At 45.0% G+C, this 17,809-nt stretch overlaps 1 protein-coding gene across 1 annotated transcript in view; it reads right to left on the bottom strand.

Annotated features, from left to right (window-relative positions):
* The window catches only part of LOC134909468 (histidine-rich glycoprotein-like), a 52,889-nt gene extending 35,453 nt beyond the window's left edge, over nucleotides 1-17,436 (bottom strand). Inside the window, exons 1-5 of the mRNA XM_063916358.1 lie at nucleotides 17,184-17,436; nucleotides 13,445-13,568; nucleotides 7,358-7,441; nucleotides 6,717-6,883; nucleotides 2,525-2,638 (exon numbers count right to left, since the gene is read on the bottom strand). Of these exons, the coding sequence (XP_063772428.1) occupies nucleotides 2,525-2,638; nucleotides 6,717-6,883; nucleotides 7,358-7,441; nucleotides 13,445-13,568; nucleotides 17,184-17,393 (699 nt within the window). The 5' untranslated portion in view covers nucleotides 17,394-17,436. The remainder of the gene's footprint in view (nucleotides 1-2,524; nucleotides 2,639-6,716; nucleotides 6,884-7,357; nucleotides 7,442-13,444; nucleotides 13,569-17,183) is intronic.
* Nucleotides 17,437-17,809: the final 373 nt, after the last annotated feature.

Here is a 17,809-nt window from a genome sequence, read left to right on the forward strand (position 1 = left end):
TGGGGTCAGTGTAAGTGCCGTCTTCATCAGACGAGGTGTCAGTGACAGCAGTGGATTGTGAGGAGACATGAGCTCGCTTAGAGGACCCCTTGGGCTTAGGCGAGCGATGGTCAGACTTTTTAGTAGTCAGGGACTGGTTCAACTTCCTCAATTGAACAGTTAAATCGTCCTCCCACTGCGGGTTAGCTGCAGGGACCACATACGGCTGTACCGGCATAGGGGGTCCCATAGGGGGTGTTAGTTTATTAACTAGCGTATGTAGAAGCATGGAAAAAGCGGCCCATGGTGGGTCATTATGTACCCCCATTGCCACAGTCCCACTGGGGGGCAAGGAGCCCCTAGAACCAGAGCCCCCAGCTGCTATATTTTCCTCATAGTGGTCTGTGGCTTCAGCAACACCTGTAGTGTGTTCAGCCCCAGAACCGTTACCCTCAGAAGCAGACATGATATAACTTGCAGTATCAGGTAACACAGTACAATTATCAGCAGCACAATTCCTCTTACCCAAACCACTGCGCAGTGTAGTCAGCACTAGCAGAGATAAAGGAGAGATATGGTGACTAAATGTAAAATCACAGAGAAAAATACATATTAAAGTATATCTTTGTGAAAATATATATATCAATATAAAACCTGACGCACCAAGCCCCCTCAGGTTATAGAATATAGGGATAGCAAGTTGAGTGAAAGACACGAAATGGACACCACTCAGCAAGCTAATGCACACACATATAGTCAGAGTTTGTACAATGCAGAGATTATTACTAACAATAATACTTCACTGGACTAGCTTATATATATAGCTACTGTATGTAGTCAATAGATATAACACTGCACAGTAAGAACTGGATGTATATCACAGGGTAATTGTACTAGAAAACCCTGACTAAATGCACTCTTTTTTAACTAACACTGACTAAAAAAGGCAGGTAGAATACTTAAGTGTCATGTAAAGTCACAGCACTGACAACCAGGCGGCTGTACACAGGAGGATTTGCCCAAGCAGTCCCAGGAACAGTGAAGCTGAGAGATAATGGTGGCCAGACACTGACAGGGAGTGAGGGAGAGACAGATATGCAGCTCAAGGGCGGGAACATTTGCGGGAAATGGCGCCCTGGGGCTTGGGGAGGGGCTTCAGGTCTAAGCCTTATCCCCCTGCTGGCAAAACCACCGGGTACTGTGGGCTATTGAAAATGGTTTAGAGAGAAAACCTGACCTGCACCCATGCCCTGGTGATCTAGTGGGATCGCCTGTACTGCCACAGTGTCCACCGCCAGCGCGCGCGGCCCGCCTCCCACTGCCCGCGCCGGATCGCGATAAAGACAGGGTCCCGCAAGCGGGATCCACTTACCACCTCCCGAAGCGCTGCCACGCGATCCCGGTGAGCCCCTGTTGTGTGTGCCTGACTGTGAAGAAAACCGGAGCCTCCTGCTGTAGTTACCAGGCAACCAGGGCTCGGGAGTGTACAGCGCCGCTGGGGAGAGCTGGAGCTGCAGCAGTGAATGTCTTCTGACATTTACCACTGCTGCTGCCCTTGTAGTCTTCACTTTTTTCTTCAAAAAAAGCTCTTCTTAGGGCTGCCTGGCGCAGCCCCTCTGTTATGTGCCTGCTTACTGCAGCACCAACTACAAAACTGACCTACTGTGCAGGGAGGCGGGGTTATAGAGGAGGCGGCGCTGTGCATTCTGGGAACAGTCAAAGCTTTGAGCCTGTTGGTGCCTCGGATCAAGATCCTACTCTACACCCCAATGTATATCCTTGTGAAGCCCAGTGTACCCCGCAGCAGAAAATGGGTGTATATTACTCAGAATAATAGAGCACACAATAATTACATTTTTCCACACATATGCCAAGCTTTATACATCGTGTACACATGTGCAGTACATGCACCTAGTTCATGACAATTCACCATCATGTACTGTATAGGTGTGTGAGCCCCATTTGCATTCACTCACTAGGCACGGGCAGTGTGAAAACACACAGAACACACCATAACAACTGTCGAAGTGTCACTCTGTATGAGCCCCCAGCAATGTTTATCTTCATCAGTGTTTTTTTCTGGTAGTACTCAGCACCTTTTTTTGGGAGGGCTTTCATTTTAAGTTTTTAGAACTATGGGGGTAATTCCAAGTTGATCGCAGCAGGAATTTTTTTTAGCAGTTGGGCAAAACCATGTGCACTGCAGGGGGGGCAGATATAATATTTGCAGAGAGAGTTAGATGTGGGTGGGTTATTTTGTTTCTGTGCAGGGTAAATACTGGCTGCTTTATTTTTACACTGCAATTTAGATTGCAGATTGAACTCACCACACCCAAATCTATCTCTCTCTGCACATGTTATATCTGCCCCCCCCCCCCACCTGCAGTGCACATGGTTTTGCCCAACTGCTAAAAAAATTCCTGCTGCGATCAACTTGGAATTACCCCCTATCTTCACTTTTTTTTTTATTTACCTGTGAGTTGACTTCGCAAAATGTGACCGTGAAAAAAAGCATGGTCCGGATTCTGCGAAACATTGTACTTACTGTTTCATTGTCTTTTAGATCATTGCAGGTTTCTAGGTTAACATCAGCCTGTGCTTTCGAGCAACCTGTTTCTTTAATAGTAAAATGGAAACTTAAAGATGGTCCTCGCGTCCACTGGAAAAGCAAAAGCCACAATGTTATGTTACACCATTTGCTGATTACTTTTAAGTTCTTCAAATTCACAGAAAATGTGATCATTAATCTTTGACTAATAATGGAAGTAAATCTGCACTAATGCACTACAGAGGGAATAGTGAGTTTACTAGTAGTGGAGTTACTAAATTATAGCAGAGGTTGGAGGGAAAAATAAATATAAAAATGATCTTTGACTCTGGAAACTGAAGCAAATAAGGGCATATAAGGAAAACTCTATTTAAACATTTCACTAGTGAGACAATAGGCAAACAATGGCCCTCATTCCGAGTTGTTCGCTCGCTAGCTGCTTTTAGCAACATTGTAAATGCTAGGCCACCTCCCTCTGGGAGTGTATCTTAGCTTGGCAGAATTGCTACTAAATAATTCCCTGCAGTTTTTGAGCAGCTCCAGACCTACTCCTAGTCTGCGATCACCTCAGTCCGTTTAGTTCCTGGTTTGACGTCACAAACACGCCCTGCGTTCGGCCAGCCACTACCCCGTTTCTCCAGCCACTCCTGCATTTTTACCTGGCACGCCTGCATTTTTTAGCACACTCCCTGAAAACGACCAGTTTCCGCCCAGAAACACCCACTTCCTGTCAATCACACTACGATCACTTGAGTGATGAAAAAACGTCGCTCGAGCTTGTATAAATCTACAAAGTTTTGTGTGAAAGTACTTAGCGCATGCGCATTTTTGCCATTTTTTCACTTAATCGCTGCACTGCGAAAATCAGTAGCGAGCGATCAACTCGGAATGACCACCAATATACAGTATGACTTGCAACAATGGTGTTGGTAAAAAAAAAAAAGAAGAAGCATAGACATTGCTATGTGAAGAAGTGTTCTTTGTTACATGGTATCATTCATTGTATTATTTTGAGCCTGATTCAGACGTGGGCAGTGCAGCAGCCGCTCTTAAGGGCGCCATACCCTACAACGATATGTCTTAGGCTGAAGTCGGACGCGATTTCCCTTGAACTGCCCGGCAGCTTCCCAGGCGACAGGATCGGATACAATTCATTGTATGCGCTCCTTTTGCATACAATATATCGTATGCGATCCCTGCCATGCCTGCGGGGTCGGACATGATCGGTGGTGCAGCACATTCAATCTAGGGGATCCGATCCGATGCTCACGGGAACGCGCATCGGATCGGAAACACCTCCAAAATGCCCAATTTCACCTGATATGTCGGCCCGAATGCCCGAATTCGGATGAAATCGGGAATTATCTTTCTTCTAGTGTCTGGGGCCCTTTCCAGTATGTCTGTTGCTAGAGTGGCGGCCGCTATAATAAGCAAATGCTAGTTACAGCCCTCCCCTGGTGTGGTAGCCTGTGTCTGACTGTGCAAGCATTGAGATACCCACTTTCAGGGTATCTGCATGCTGTAACATCACCAGTGATTCCTGACACGCCACCATCCACACATCATCAGGCGCACCATCAATACTTGCATCAGCCCTATGATAGAGTTTCTCTGTCTGAGTGTGGCCTCCGTGGAAGCTGTGCATATGAGAACCCAGCCGTTGTCATGGACACACCCACAAAAACTCCAATAATATGCCCACAAACACTCCTATAACATGCCCATGAGACAGAATTTTTAATTCTAGTGAATACAGCATCCTGCTTGAAATTTACACGGATATCAGAAGTCACCTCTAATTTCTATGACCTATATAAAAGCACTTGACCAACAGCCTTGTACTTTTATATACTCACATACTCCATAGTTAAGCAAGGTGCTCACTATACAATTATTGGACCGATTTGCCAATAATCGTTCGATTGGTTGCTGTTTTTGTGCAGTGTGTGAGTGTTTTGGTCAAAAGCCAATAAAATGGCTTAAAAATGTCCAGAAACACTCGCCTTCAATTATCCAATCGGTTGCCTTGAAAGAATATCCCAATATTTGGGGGTTATTCAGAGTTGTTACAAACAAAAAAGTTAGCAATTGGGCAAAATCATGTTGCGCTGCAGGTGCGGCAGATGTAACATGTGCAGAGAGAGTTAGATCTGGGTGGGTTATATTGTTTCTGTGCAGGGTAAACACTGGCTGCTTAATTTCTTTATGGCAATTTAGATTTCAGTTTGAGCACACCCCATCCAAATCTAACTCTCTCTGCACATATTACATCTGCCCCACCTACAGTTCAACATGGTTTCGCGCAATTGTTAACTTCTTTGGTTTGCTAACAACTCTGAATAAGCTCCATTGTGCAGTATATGGGCCCTATTCAGTATGGATCACAGCAGAGATGCAATCGCATACTGACGATTTCCTGCCCAGTACGCATGCACAGGGCACATTCTGCACGTGCGTGGGTAGGGCAATGCGATTGAATTGATATGAATACCTCTGCCTGATTGACAGACAGAGGCTTTCGTGGGGTTGTTGGGGGTGAAAAGGGGATGTGTTGTTGCAGGGGGGGGGGGGTGGCGCATGAAAAGGAGGCATCACACGCGGCCACTGTGATGGGGGAAAATGGCCCGACTGCGTTCACATTCAGGCTGTGCAGGCATGTGGGCTTCCCTTATTCAGCGATGTGATCATAGTTGAAATGTGATTGCATCGCTGGCAGCCATTATTATGCTGAGCGGCCTTGCCCTGTGCTGGGCGGCCCCAGCATGCGACTGATAGCAGTTGCAATTTACTAAATTAAAAAAACTGCAACTGAAGCTGAATGAGGACTTATGTGCATTCTCGACAATCAGCTCATATTTATCCTGATTAGCTCGTCCTCCTTATGAAAGGACATGTAGAAATACAGTGCAATCTGACAGAATCTGAAACGTTAAAAAAAAAATCGCTTAATGTGTAGCGCAGATATTGGAACCTTCTAATATCTTGACTTGGCGTAATCCTTGACTCCTCCCTCTTCTTCAAACCACACATTCAGCACCTCTCACAAACCTGTCATTTACATCTCAAAAACATTTCTAGAATCAGACCTTTTCTCACCCAGGATGCCACTAAGATCATTATTCACTCACTGATTATTTCCAGACTGGACTACTGTAATCTCCTCTTAACTGGCCTCCCTGACAATTACCTCTCTCCACTCCAATCTATCCTCAATGCTGCTGCCCGGCTCATCTTCCTCACCAAACGCACTACATCTACCTCCCCTCTCCTACAGGCCCTCCACTGGCTTCCCTTTCCTTTCAGAATCCAATTCAAACTTCTCACACTCACTTACAAAGCCCTCACCCACTCCTCTCCCATCTACATCTCTGACCTTATCTCCCTTTACTCTCCCACCCGTCCTCTTCGCTCTGCTAATGCACGCCGACTCTCCTGTCTTCTGATTACTTCCTCCCACTCCTATCTCCAAGATTTTTCACGTGCTGCTCCCTTTCTCTGGAATTCTTTACCTCTCCCCCTCAGACTCTCCACCTCTCTACAAAACTTCAAACGGGCTCTTAAGACCCATTTCTTTACCAAACCTAGCCAAATCTCAACATAACCCTCTGTTCCACGCTCTCTATGTACCCCATCTGTGTCATCCCTGTCTGTCTACCCCTCCCCTTAGAATGTAAGCTCTCACGAGTAGGGCCCTCTTCCCTCATGTGCTTATACTTTTCTTACTTTAATAATCCTCAACTGCCCAGATCCCACAGTTTTTTGACGACCTGGAACTTATCTCTATGTTTACTGGTGTAGTTATGCTTAGTTGCCCTGTACTTGTCCTATATTGTATTCAACTGTAAGTCACTGTTTTCCTATTTTGTTAATGTGCATTTGTACTCTGTAATTGGGCGCTGCGGAACCCTTGTGGCGCCATATAAATAAAGGATAATAATAATAATAATAATTCTACTGGCAGAGAAATTGGCCCATTTGTCAGTTTAACCAAAACATATCTATATAATGTACTGCAGGGAGTGCGCTACTTTATATAAAATATACAGTTATTGCAAATGACAGTATAATGATGATACCAGATTACACTGCACTTAGGAAAACTATTACATATGTTTGACCTTTTACTTATAGGCAAGCGGTAAGGATCCTCTAACTCGGATGCAGTTGTCTGACATGGGCATAGGCTTACCTGTGATAGCACTCTCTCTACATGGTCCACTTTAAAATAACTGGTCTGGTTGCTTTCTTTATTGAATTTTTCAACCAAGCGATCAGCCTTTGCTTTAATTTCAGGTGTGATATTACTTATCAATGCAGGGCAGTCTGGACACGTTCTGTGAACTACACGGGAAGGAACTGATAACAAAACAAGGTCATCAGAGGAGTACAGTTGTCCTAACCCAGTGGTTCCCAAACTTTTTTGAATTGTGGCGCCCTAGAGTATTAGATTTTTTTTCATGGCACCCCTAGACCAAAAGTGTCTTATTGAGAAATGTAGAAATAAATATAAAAATAAGTAAATTGTGTTTATATGTCATCCTTAGGTTCAATTGTGTGGTGAGGGACAAGATTTGCTTCTGTTTGTCCACATATTTTATGACTGGCAGCCACCAGCACTGGTTTTGCCTATTACATTGACCATAAATAATTTGAATTGGTCCTGGACCACCAACCCGAGGCACCCCTGCAAGTGTCCCGAGGAACACAGTTTGAGAACCACTGTCCGAACCTATTACCACTGCATAACACTAAATTGCAACAGTCCCCTCTGCCACCCTTCATTCACCTACCAGCTACCACCCACACAATATATTCCCCATATTGCAGTACCTGGAGTCACGGTGCAGTTGTACTTTAGCAGTTTCAGTACTCTCCATGGCCTGGATATTAGAACAACGGCTTTGCAGTCACCAACTGCCTATAATGTAAATAGCATTGCTTTAGTAAAAACCTCTCTAAAATATACCTGTTCACACACAGCTGATAACAGCACACATTACTTCTATAGCAACACACACCTGCCTATACAAATTTCTCTCCACAGCAACACAGAATATCCAAAATGATCCATTTAGTGATGCTTTTATGTGCAGTCTCTCTTTCCCAGTCAAGGACCCCTTAATGTGTACTACAAATGGTATGCACTGCAGGCAACTGTCGGACTGGATAAGACATGAGTAAGGTCCCCTAATTTTCCCCTTGTTGAGCTTCGATTACTACCCATCCTGTTAATGCTGAACGGATTAACACTCCCTTCTGCTGTTGCCTGGGAGACGCCAGCAGGACCAGTGAGCAGACAGGCACTAGGACCCTTGGACTTACTTATAATGAAGGAGGGAGTGAGAAGGCTGATGGAGTTTTGATTGGCTGTGGCAGAGCAGGAAAATGAGGAGGCAGGGTTCGCACCGGTGTGTGAGAGAGGAGACACGCTGTGGAGAGTGGAGCCGCCGCTGAGGAGACCGCTGTGAGGAGACCGCTGTGAGGAGACACGCTGTGAAGAGCGGAGCTGTCGCTGAGGAGACCGCTGTGAGGAGACACACTGTGGATGGAGGAGCCACGCTGACAATGTTGCTGATCGCAGAGAGTCTGAGCCTACACCAAGGGGCGGACGTCAGTGGGAGACCTGGGAGCACCAAAAGCAGCGGCAGCCGCAGTTACCTCATAATGGGGGTAATTCCAAGTTGATTGCAGCAGGATTTTTTTTAGCAGTTGGGCAAAACCATGTGCACTGCAGGGGAGGCAGATATAACATGTGCAGAGAGAGTTAGATTTGGGTGGGTTATTTTATTTCTGTGCAGGGTAAATACGGGCTGCTTTATTTTTACACTGTAAATTAGATTGCAGATTGAACACACCACACCCAAATCTAACTCTCTCTGCACATGTTATATCTGCCTCCCCTGCAGTGCACATGGTTTTGCCCAACTGCTTAAAAAAATCCTGCTGCGATCAACTTGGAATTACCTCCAATGCCTCCTCCCTTTTGGTCAGCTACTTTGCCCTGTTCCTGACTGTCTAACCCATCGGTAGAGCTGGGAATTAGTGGCCAACACTATGAGCAGCCAATTATATAGCAGCCTTCTCATAGACTGTATACTTGGAAACAGATGTCGGGTCCCAGGGGAGGTCCGGAGAGGCTCAGTGATAACAGACAGGGAAAGTTTTATTAAATTCTAGATAAATCACTCTGTCAGGTGATGACAGGCAGAGTAACACAGGAACTGTAGTACTCTGTAGCATCCTCCACCCCAAATTACTTCGCCTAGGGGTCCCAGAAGCTACCTGTTCCTGGATAGTAGACTTCCTGACATATAGGACACAGGTGGTAAAGTGGGGGAATTCACCTCTCAAGCGCAGTCCATTAGTACAGGGGCCACTCAGGGCAGTGTCCTCTCACCCCTGCTCTTCTCCCTGTACACAAATGACTGTACCTCAGAGGCGCAATCAGTAAAGATCATCAAATTCGCCGATGACACCACCGTTATTGGCCTCATCAAGGACGGGGACGAATCGCCCTATAGACGGGAAGTAGAGCGGTTGGCCCAGTGGTGCATCCACAACAACCTTGAGCTCAACCCCCTCAAAACTGTCGAGATGATAGTGGACTTCAGGAAGAAGTCATCTAGTGCACCTCCGCTAACGATTGCTGACAGTGTGGTATCGCTAGTGGACTCCTTCAAGTTTCTAGGGACCACAATCTCCTGGGACCCTAAATGGGGGTCCTACGTTGACGCCACTGTTGGGAAAGCGCAGCAGAGGTGGTTCTTCCTCAGGCAACTAAAGAAGTTCAACATCCCACAGAAGCTTCTGCTCCTCTTCTACTCCGCGATTGTGGAGTCGGTACTGTGCTCCTCGATACTCGTATGGTACAGCTCCGCCAGTGCGAGGGACAAATGCAGGCTCGAAAAGGTGGTCAGAACCGCAGACAAGATCATCAGGGCCGACTTTCCCTCAGTCCAGGACCTGTACCTGTACAGAGCTAAAAAGCGGGCAATGAAGATAGAAAAGGACCAGCTACACCCCAGCCACAGCATGTTTAACTTGCTTCCTTCAGGCAGGCGTTACAGGGCCGTCCCCGCTAGGTCCACCAGAAGCCTCAAAAGTTTCTTTCCCCAAGCGGTCCGCCCGCTGAACTCCTGAACATTGACTGACTAGACGTACATGTAACTAACTTGTGTCCCTACGGTATACCTATCTGTATGACTTTACTTGCCCCCCCACCTGCTTATCTGTTACCTACTTGGCTGTTGTATAGCAAACCGAAGACAAATTCCTAGTATATGCAAGTGTACCTGGCCAATAAAGCTGATTCTGATTATGATTATGATTCTGTAGTACTCCCTCCCACAGTCTGAAATTCTGCTCCTGCTTTCCACAGTATTTCTGTCATAAGGCTGCTGCAAGTATACCTGTTACTTACTACCCTTTGCAAAACAAGTGACTTATTCAGGGCCTGCATGGCACCACCCTGAGACCTTTCCGGCTACCAATTTATTCGTGCATGTCTGTGCAGAACAAATGCTTTGAACTATTGTATACTGTGACATCCGACACTCGTTTGCTGTTATCAGACCTTGCTCATATGCCTACCAAGTTACTAAGGATTGAATCGTGCTATGATGTGTGACAGTAAATTGCATGCCCATTTCTCAAGGGAAGTAAATAAATTGCATGCTACTCTCTACTTACATTACTAAGCTGCCTGACTTATTCTTACTCAATGCTGATTGACCCTCGTGAGGAACTACAGGATAGTGTTAACTGGCTTATATTAGAATTAGCCGGTGCTGTTCATCTGCCTGCTTACTTGCTTTCTCTAATCACAGCTGCTTGCCCTGCACTACTCTGTAGCTTATGCATGCTCTCATATTGACTGAGCAGTGTTAAGACTTTCCATGCCATTCTTCACCTTTCACTGAACTGCCTGCCTTAAAGACTGTGGATTATAAAGGATTCACGTAATTTGACTACTTTGCTACTTAGAGTAACTACGAATGGAGTACATGCGTTAAGTTAGAAGCAGGTTAAAGTAATAGCTGAGGTTATACCACCACCTTGTGGAAGCGTCAGGAAATTGCCAGTGATTATTATTGTGAACTGTCATCAACATTTATATTACTTCTGTATTTTATTGTTGCAAAACTACTGCTTATTTATGTTGTTCTCCTTATCATGACGTGCCTTTGCCTTTTAACCATTTATTTATACAGCGGTGACCAGTTGTGTTCCCAAAAAAGGAATCATATGTCACTGTCCTAACGTGTGGTGACTATTGTATTGGGTCCTCTGGGGTTGGGGTTAACTCATCCTCTCTGTCGAGGGTTTTAGCAGTGAGTTCCGGTCCAAGAGGTGATTCTGGGTGAACAATCCAGGTACGTCCACCTGCACCTGCACAACACATCCACAGTACTTACCTGTTAAACATGCACAATATGCTTTTGAATGGTGACTACAATGTAGTCTTATGTAGGCTGACCATATTATCCCTTTAACCTGGGACACTCATGAATTCTGTGGCTGGCTGACTACAAGTCTGCATTTCACCTGGTTTTAAGCAGCCACAGAACCTGTGTTATTCATGAGTGTCCCAAGTTATAGAGATAATATGGTCAGCCTATCTTATGCCAGAATATTATCCTGCTGATTTCCAGATTGGGTTAATTTTGTACTTTGCATTGCAAGAGGTCATATGCTTAATGTTTTAACCAGTAGTGCATATGAGCAGTTTCTGCTGCTTATACATAAATATACCACTATGGGGTATTTTTATCAATTAATCACATTATTGAACTGAAAATGAAACACATATCTTACAGCGATTTGTGGTGACAGATCCAAATCTACAGGAGAAATTCATTATTGCTCTGGTGCTGAAACAACTGCAATAAAAAGCAACTGTCCCACCAACCATAACATTCACGCCTTCACTGATAATACTAGCAACGAAAGTATACATTGCTGGGTTCCGGCCTGGTAGAGTCACATGTATAACCTCAGGTTACTCATATAATGCGGGAGGAGGAGGGATCCGAATGATACTTCATTTTATAAATCTTGCAAATTTTATAATTTCTGTGTCTCCATATTAGTGTAGTACAGATGGTGTAATGGTTAGCATTACTGCCTCACAGCACTGAGGTCAGAGGTTCGATTCCCACCTTCACCCTAACTGTGTAGAGTTTTTATATTCTCCCTGTGCTTGTATGGTTTACCTCCAGGTACTCCGGTTTCCTCCCACACTCCAAAAATATACTAGTATGTTAATTGCCCCCCAATGTAATTAACCCTAGTGTGAATGTGTCTGCGTGTACATGTGATAGGGAATACAGATTGTAAGCTCCACTGGGACAGGGACTGATGTGAATAGCCAAATATTCTCTGTAAAATGCTGCAGAATATGTGTGTGCTATATAAATAACTGGTAATAAATAAATGATAATAGTACATGTGGTGTGTTCTATACGCAGGGGATATCTGTGATATTTCCTGCATTGCAACAACAGTGAATGGGCCCATTACTTAAATATACAAGGAACATACGCAACTTCTGTTTCTGTATGTACAACTGATCCTTTCATCTTGATTATTAATCCTCCATGTCAGAGATCCTTCCACCCACTGTTACCCAAATGTTGTCTTACTTACTGTAGCTGCTGCTTGTACATCTGTGCAAAGAACTGGACACTTATTTTCATTTAATTAATTTGCAAACCTCCCAACATGTGATAGCTGCCACAAGTGTGATGTGGCCCAGGCTGGATGGGTGTATGGCCTCCAGCGGATGGGTCTGCCCTTGCATCACATGCCCCATTTTAGTAATTATGGGGGCATGCCCAGCACTCCTCAAGCAGCTGGGCAGTCCTCAGGTTCATTTCCCTGCACTGTTTATGTCGAGTGCATGCGCACGGCATCTAATCAGATATCACACCTGCTTTGTTGTGCAGAGCAGCAGTGATCAAGGCTCCCCGTCGCCCCCTACCTGCACTGTGTGCCGTGGGTGGGGCAGCGTCCGAATGGCGGGACTGTGCTGATATTTGGACAGTTGGGAGGTATGCATTTGGCAAACTAACCACCAGTTGGATGCTTTACTTTAAAATAGATCTCTGGTAATCTGGATATTTAGTGTATGTTACAGTCTATATGATCTACTAATATACAATTTCACCTGGTTGTTTTAATTTTAATGGTGTGGAATGAGATGTCAACAGTCATAATGTTGGCATTCATCATGTAAACAGAGGTGGTCCAGCAATGATTTACCTTCTCCTGACGGCTGCAGTGGCTCCAATGTTGTCTTCTGGGTCCCAGCAGCCATTTGACTGTGACTTTCAACGGGTGTGGTATGGCTGACTGATGGTCTCCTGACGGCCGGTCATCATACCGTCTCTGGAATCCCGGCAGAATACCGAAGCCGGGATCCCGGCGGGGAGTGGCAAGCCCCTTGCGGTCGCCACGGGTTCTATTCCCATGAGTGGAACTAGTCCCTGTTGGTCGGCATGTCGACCGTCGGGATAGTGAGGGGGTGGGCTGTACTGGACTGCAGCGCTGCCAGCTCCTCTTCTATGACAGGATCTGGGTGCTGCAGCAGACTTTCACATTGCAACACCTGGCTCCTGTCACTGTGGAGGATCCCACAGATTGGTGTCACCCCTTCCATGCGTCACACCCAGGTGCGGGCCGCACCCGCCGCACCTGCCTTGTGACGCCACTGCCTAGTGTCAAATCCTAACCCCATCCGCCTCGCAACCTAATCCTAACTTACCCCTAGTGCCTAACCCTAAACCTCCAGCCTGCAGCTAATCTCTCATGTCGATATTCTGACAGTCAGTATTTCACCTATCAACATTCTGAGATTGTCAACATGTTGGTGTCAGCATTATGAAAGTTGACCTTTTGATTACATCCCAATTTTAATACTTGCCTGTTCGTAGAAAGGCTTATCGCTACAGTCTTTCCATTTCTTCCCACTCAGGACAGAGCAATCTGTTTCCATGACTAAGAAGTCTATGTAGTAGATGTAGCCATCACGTACTTTCAATGACTGCAACAATAATAAAGCAAAATAAACAAATGAGGTAATAGTATCACTGGTGGTATAGATAGGTCATCATAGGGTCTTTGTGAGTTTACTATTGGCATATACATATTCACAGAGACAAACACAGGTTTTGCTGCAAGGGATGGTCTCTCTCTCTCTCTCTCTCTTTCTCAGGTCACATGGTGGCCACTTGTCGGCACTGTGTGTCGTTTGCAGTTATTTGAACATCTGTACACATGTCACACAGGATTCACTACGGCTGGCCGGCGGTCGGGCTCCCGGCGACCAGCATACCGGCGCCGGGAGCCCGACCGCCGGCTTACCGACAGTGTGGCGAGCGCAAATGAGTCCCTTGCGGGCTCGCTGCGCTCGCCACGCTACGCGCGCCACACTATTTTATTCTCCCTCTAGGGGGGTCGTGGACCCCCACGAGGGAAAATAAGTGTCGGTATGCCGGCTGTCGGGCTCCTGGCGCCGGTATACTGAGCGCCGGGAGCCCGACCGACGGCATACAGAAGACCACCCATCACACAGATATGTCTTCCAACAACAGTGCAAGTGTCAGTGGTGTTACATGGAAATACAAGCCCATAATGATGCAGGAAATGGTAGAAATGTGTATTACCATATATTAGTATAACCTGACCCATTAGCAAACAAAATATCCTGCACTGCTGGAACCATGTCTGCTGGAAAATCTATGGTGTACCTATGTGTGCGTATATGTATACATGCACACACGCACACGTACACACACGCACACGCCATTTAAAGCATACTTAGAGGTCAATCCAATTAGGTGCTAGCTAGCGAATTGCATTTGCAATCCAATTACAAACTTGTACACTTGCATTGCTTTTTCAGAGGAAATTCATGTTTTCTTGTGCACACCCCTCTGAGGATGTAAAAACAGTTTGGAAAATCTTTAATTTTAGGTAAAATGTCCGAACTTTTCGTCAGAACTCCTTACCAACCCCTCCCCTACCCCTAAAGATAATTAGACATTTGAAAGTTCTCACTTACTGTAGCTTCATTTTGGGCCATTAGATTATGCACCCCTACTTAAATGAAAGTATTTATTTGAACAAAAATTATTGCTTTTGATCATTCTTAAAAAAAGTTTTAGAGGCCTGGAATTACCACAAAAGTCCTTTGTTCTACTTTTGTTTGCATTTTTTGTTAAATTAATTTGTAATGAAATGAATAAACATTTTAATCTTTTTGTTTTACTTTTTTCTTTTTTAAAAACACAAATTAGTCATTTGACTTCTTTTAAAAGAATCCAGTACTTTCCTTATGCCCACTAAAGAAGTTGTCACTTTTTGGGTTCCAGGAAGGTGTCTCCATTTATTATGCACTTTTCCAGATTGCATTTTGTAGGAAATCCACACGCCCTCTCTGGGAGTAACGTAAATAGGTGTTGAACCTTGCATTTCATAGTCTGCGAGTTTCATGAAATAAACTCGCATATGCAGACTTTTACATAATTGGATAGACCTTTTAGATTTACATTTAGAATACTCCAAGCAAGGAATTTGGACATGGGAGTATCGAGTTACCTGTGAAGAAACATTGGGTATTTTTCACAATTTTTCCCGATGTTCCACCAATATTTTTTTACAGGCTATCCAATTTGGTTGCCTGTAAAAAAACATATTTTCTCACGAAAACACACAGGTTCATTGATACCTGTGTGTTTTCGGTAGAAACAGTCCCATTTTCAGATGAAGACAGGTCTGTTTCCGGGGATTTGGTTTCACCTGCCTGAGGCAGGTAAACCAAAATCCCAGGTAAGCAGAGACTCACGCCGGCTTATTTGGGGCTAATAGGATAGACCCCAGTAAGACAATTATCCGCTGTAATTAACATATATAGGGGGTAATTCTGACCTTATCGCAGCAGCCAAATCTTTCTCTAATGGGCAAAACCATGTGCACTGCAGGTGGGGCAGATGTAACATGTGCAGAGAGAGTTAGATTTGGGTGGGTTATATTGTTTCTGTGCAGTGTACAGTACATACTGGCTGCTTTATTTTTACACTGCAATTTAGATTTCAGTTTGAGCACACCCCACCTAAATCTATCTCTGTGCACATATTATATCTGCCCCACTTGCAGTGCACATGGTTTTGCCCATAAGAGGAAAAATGTGCTGCTGCAATCAGTTCTGAATTAGGCCCATACAGTGAGTCTCTGCAAACCGCACAAGCAGCAATGGGATCACAATCTAGGTAACCGGCAATAAAGGAGCCTGTGATTTAGAAATACTGTAGGCGAGGGACAGGAACATAATTATGTTTGGAGCACCTATTTAGCACACACACACCGGCAGGGTTTCCCAATGTGTCAGATCCAAACAATTTGATTGGATCATTATTGTGAGTGGGATTAGTTTTGGGACACCACACATAGTATTATTACCATACAGTGGCGCCACTCACAACCCAGGTGCGGGGTGTGTGGCCCGAACCCGGGTGTAACCCTCGGAAAGGGTGACCCCAAAGTGCTGACTCTTCTACAGTGACAGGAGTCAGGCGCTGTAGAGTGATGTTCACCTGCAGCACTCAGCTCCTGTCATAGATGAAGAGCCGGCACTGCCCAGCCTAGTCACCGTGGGCAGCCAGCATCTCCGGAGATGCTGGACCCAACCCCGAAATAACGTTATAGGGATCCTGCAAAGCCATGCCCCCTTTTTATTAGGCCATGCCCCCCTTTCAGGCAGCTGCACCTGTGGTGCAGGCAGGGCTGAGAGTAGGATTTTCGTCACCCGGGACAAGGCAATAATTTTGTCCCCCCCTTCTCCGTCCTTCCCGCAGGAGTGGAGATTTAGAAGTATGGGGGAGCTCAGGGCACCTTTTATATACCTGTCGGAGGACAAAGCACTTGCAGGCACTCTGTGCTGCAGTATATGATCGTCTCCTTATCTCCTTATGGATCCGCCACTAACCCCAAGTCCAGCTCCAGCCGGGGGGAGGAGGAGCATCTGCCAGAAGGAGCCCACCTTAGCCCCCCCCCCCCCTAGTTGTGGCCCTAGGGGAAGCAATACTGAGTGTTTGTCAGTTGTCACCACACCCGGTGACGCCTCTCTTACTGTATCTCATATAATACATGTTGGCAACTTTAATACTGCAAGAAGCTCAAAAGCTTACACACCACAGTAGAAAAATGTTTTGTACATCACCTTAGTTATGCTATTGAATAAATGGAAATACTTCATTAGAGACTTCCCTTTAAAAAAACAAAAAACAATTGACACCAGCTCAGGTATTTATTGTTAGAGTTGTTCTGTCCTGTGCCTCCTGGAAAATGTTGTTACGAATTAAACTTCATAGTGAGTGGAACCACCTCTCTGCGTGGTCCATTGTGCGATTCATTCTTTTCACTCAAACCACAGGTTTATTGTTTGCCTTTATGTGGACAAGCTGAGGATATTAATGCTGTCAGCTCTCTTCACTTGTATTCAGTAAGGTTAATTCCATAAATGGAAGTGGATTACTGCAAAGGTCCCTACAAGCTAGCACAGGATCACCTGCTTATTTTCCTTTAAGTCTAGGATAATAAAATACAATGTGACATATTTGTTATTGCATGATGTCATTGCCATAGGATTGTCACTCACCTCTCGCTGATAAGCAGAATTAATTCGTAATGGCCTTAGCACAAATCCCTCATCCCGGTGCTCATTTATCAAGTCCGCTGCTATGTTTGTCTGAAGCTTGGTTTCATTGCAGTTTAGTGGGGTTAGCTTGGGTGGCGGAGGGGGGCTGGTGGCAGAACATAGTGACACCAGCACACACAAGGCTAGCACATAAACCGGCTCCATGTTCATGGATCAGTTCAGAGGATTTTATCTGACACTTTTACTCCAAAAGCACCATATTATATAGTCCTTAATTATGTACTTGTCTGTCTCTCCTTGACCTCATTCTTGCAGAACTACAAATAAAAGGTAAATGATTAGAAGGCTCCGATTTGCCAAATACGAACAGTGTAGAGGGCAGGTCATTGTCCTAATGTAAATTTTATTATCTGTGCAAAGTGATTTGTTCAATTGCAGTTATCCCATCCTTACAGCATCTAACATTTAAGCATCTAAACGCTATAATCAGGCAAAGGTGTGAGAGAACTGATGTTTATTAAAAAACGAAAAAATATATATCATATTTAAACTTTATGTGGCGTTAGCTTTTTAAATGGAAGTGATAATAGTTAATGTTGCACCAACACACTTTTGTAATGCTGGAT

Source organism: Pseudophryne corroboree, chromosome 4, assembly GCF_028390025.1.
Source record: "Pseudophryne corroboree isolate aPseCor3 chromosome 4, aPseCor3.hap2, whole genome shotgun sequence".
Classification (NCBI taxonomy): Eukaryota; Metazoa; Chordata; class Amphibia; order Anura; family Myobatrachidae; genus Pseudophryne; species Pseudophryne corroboree.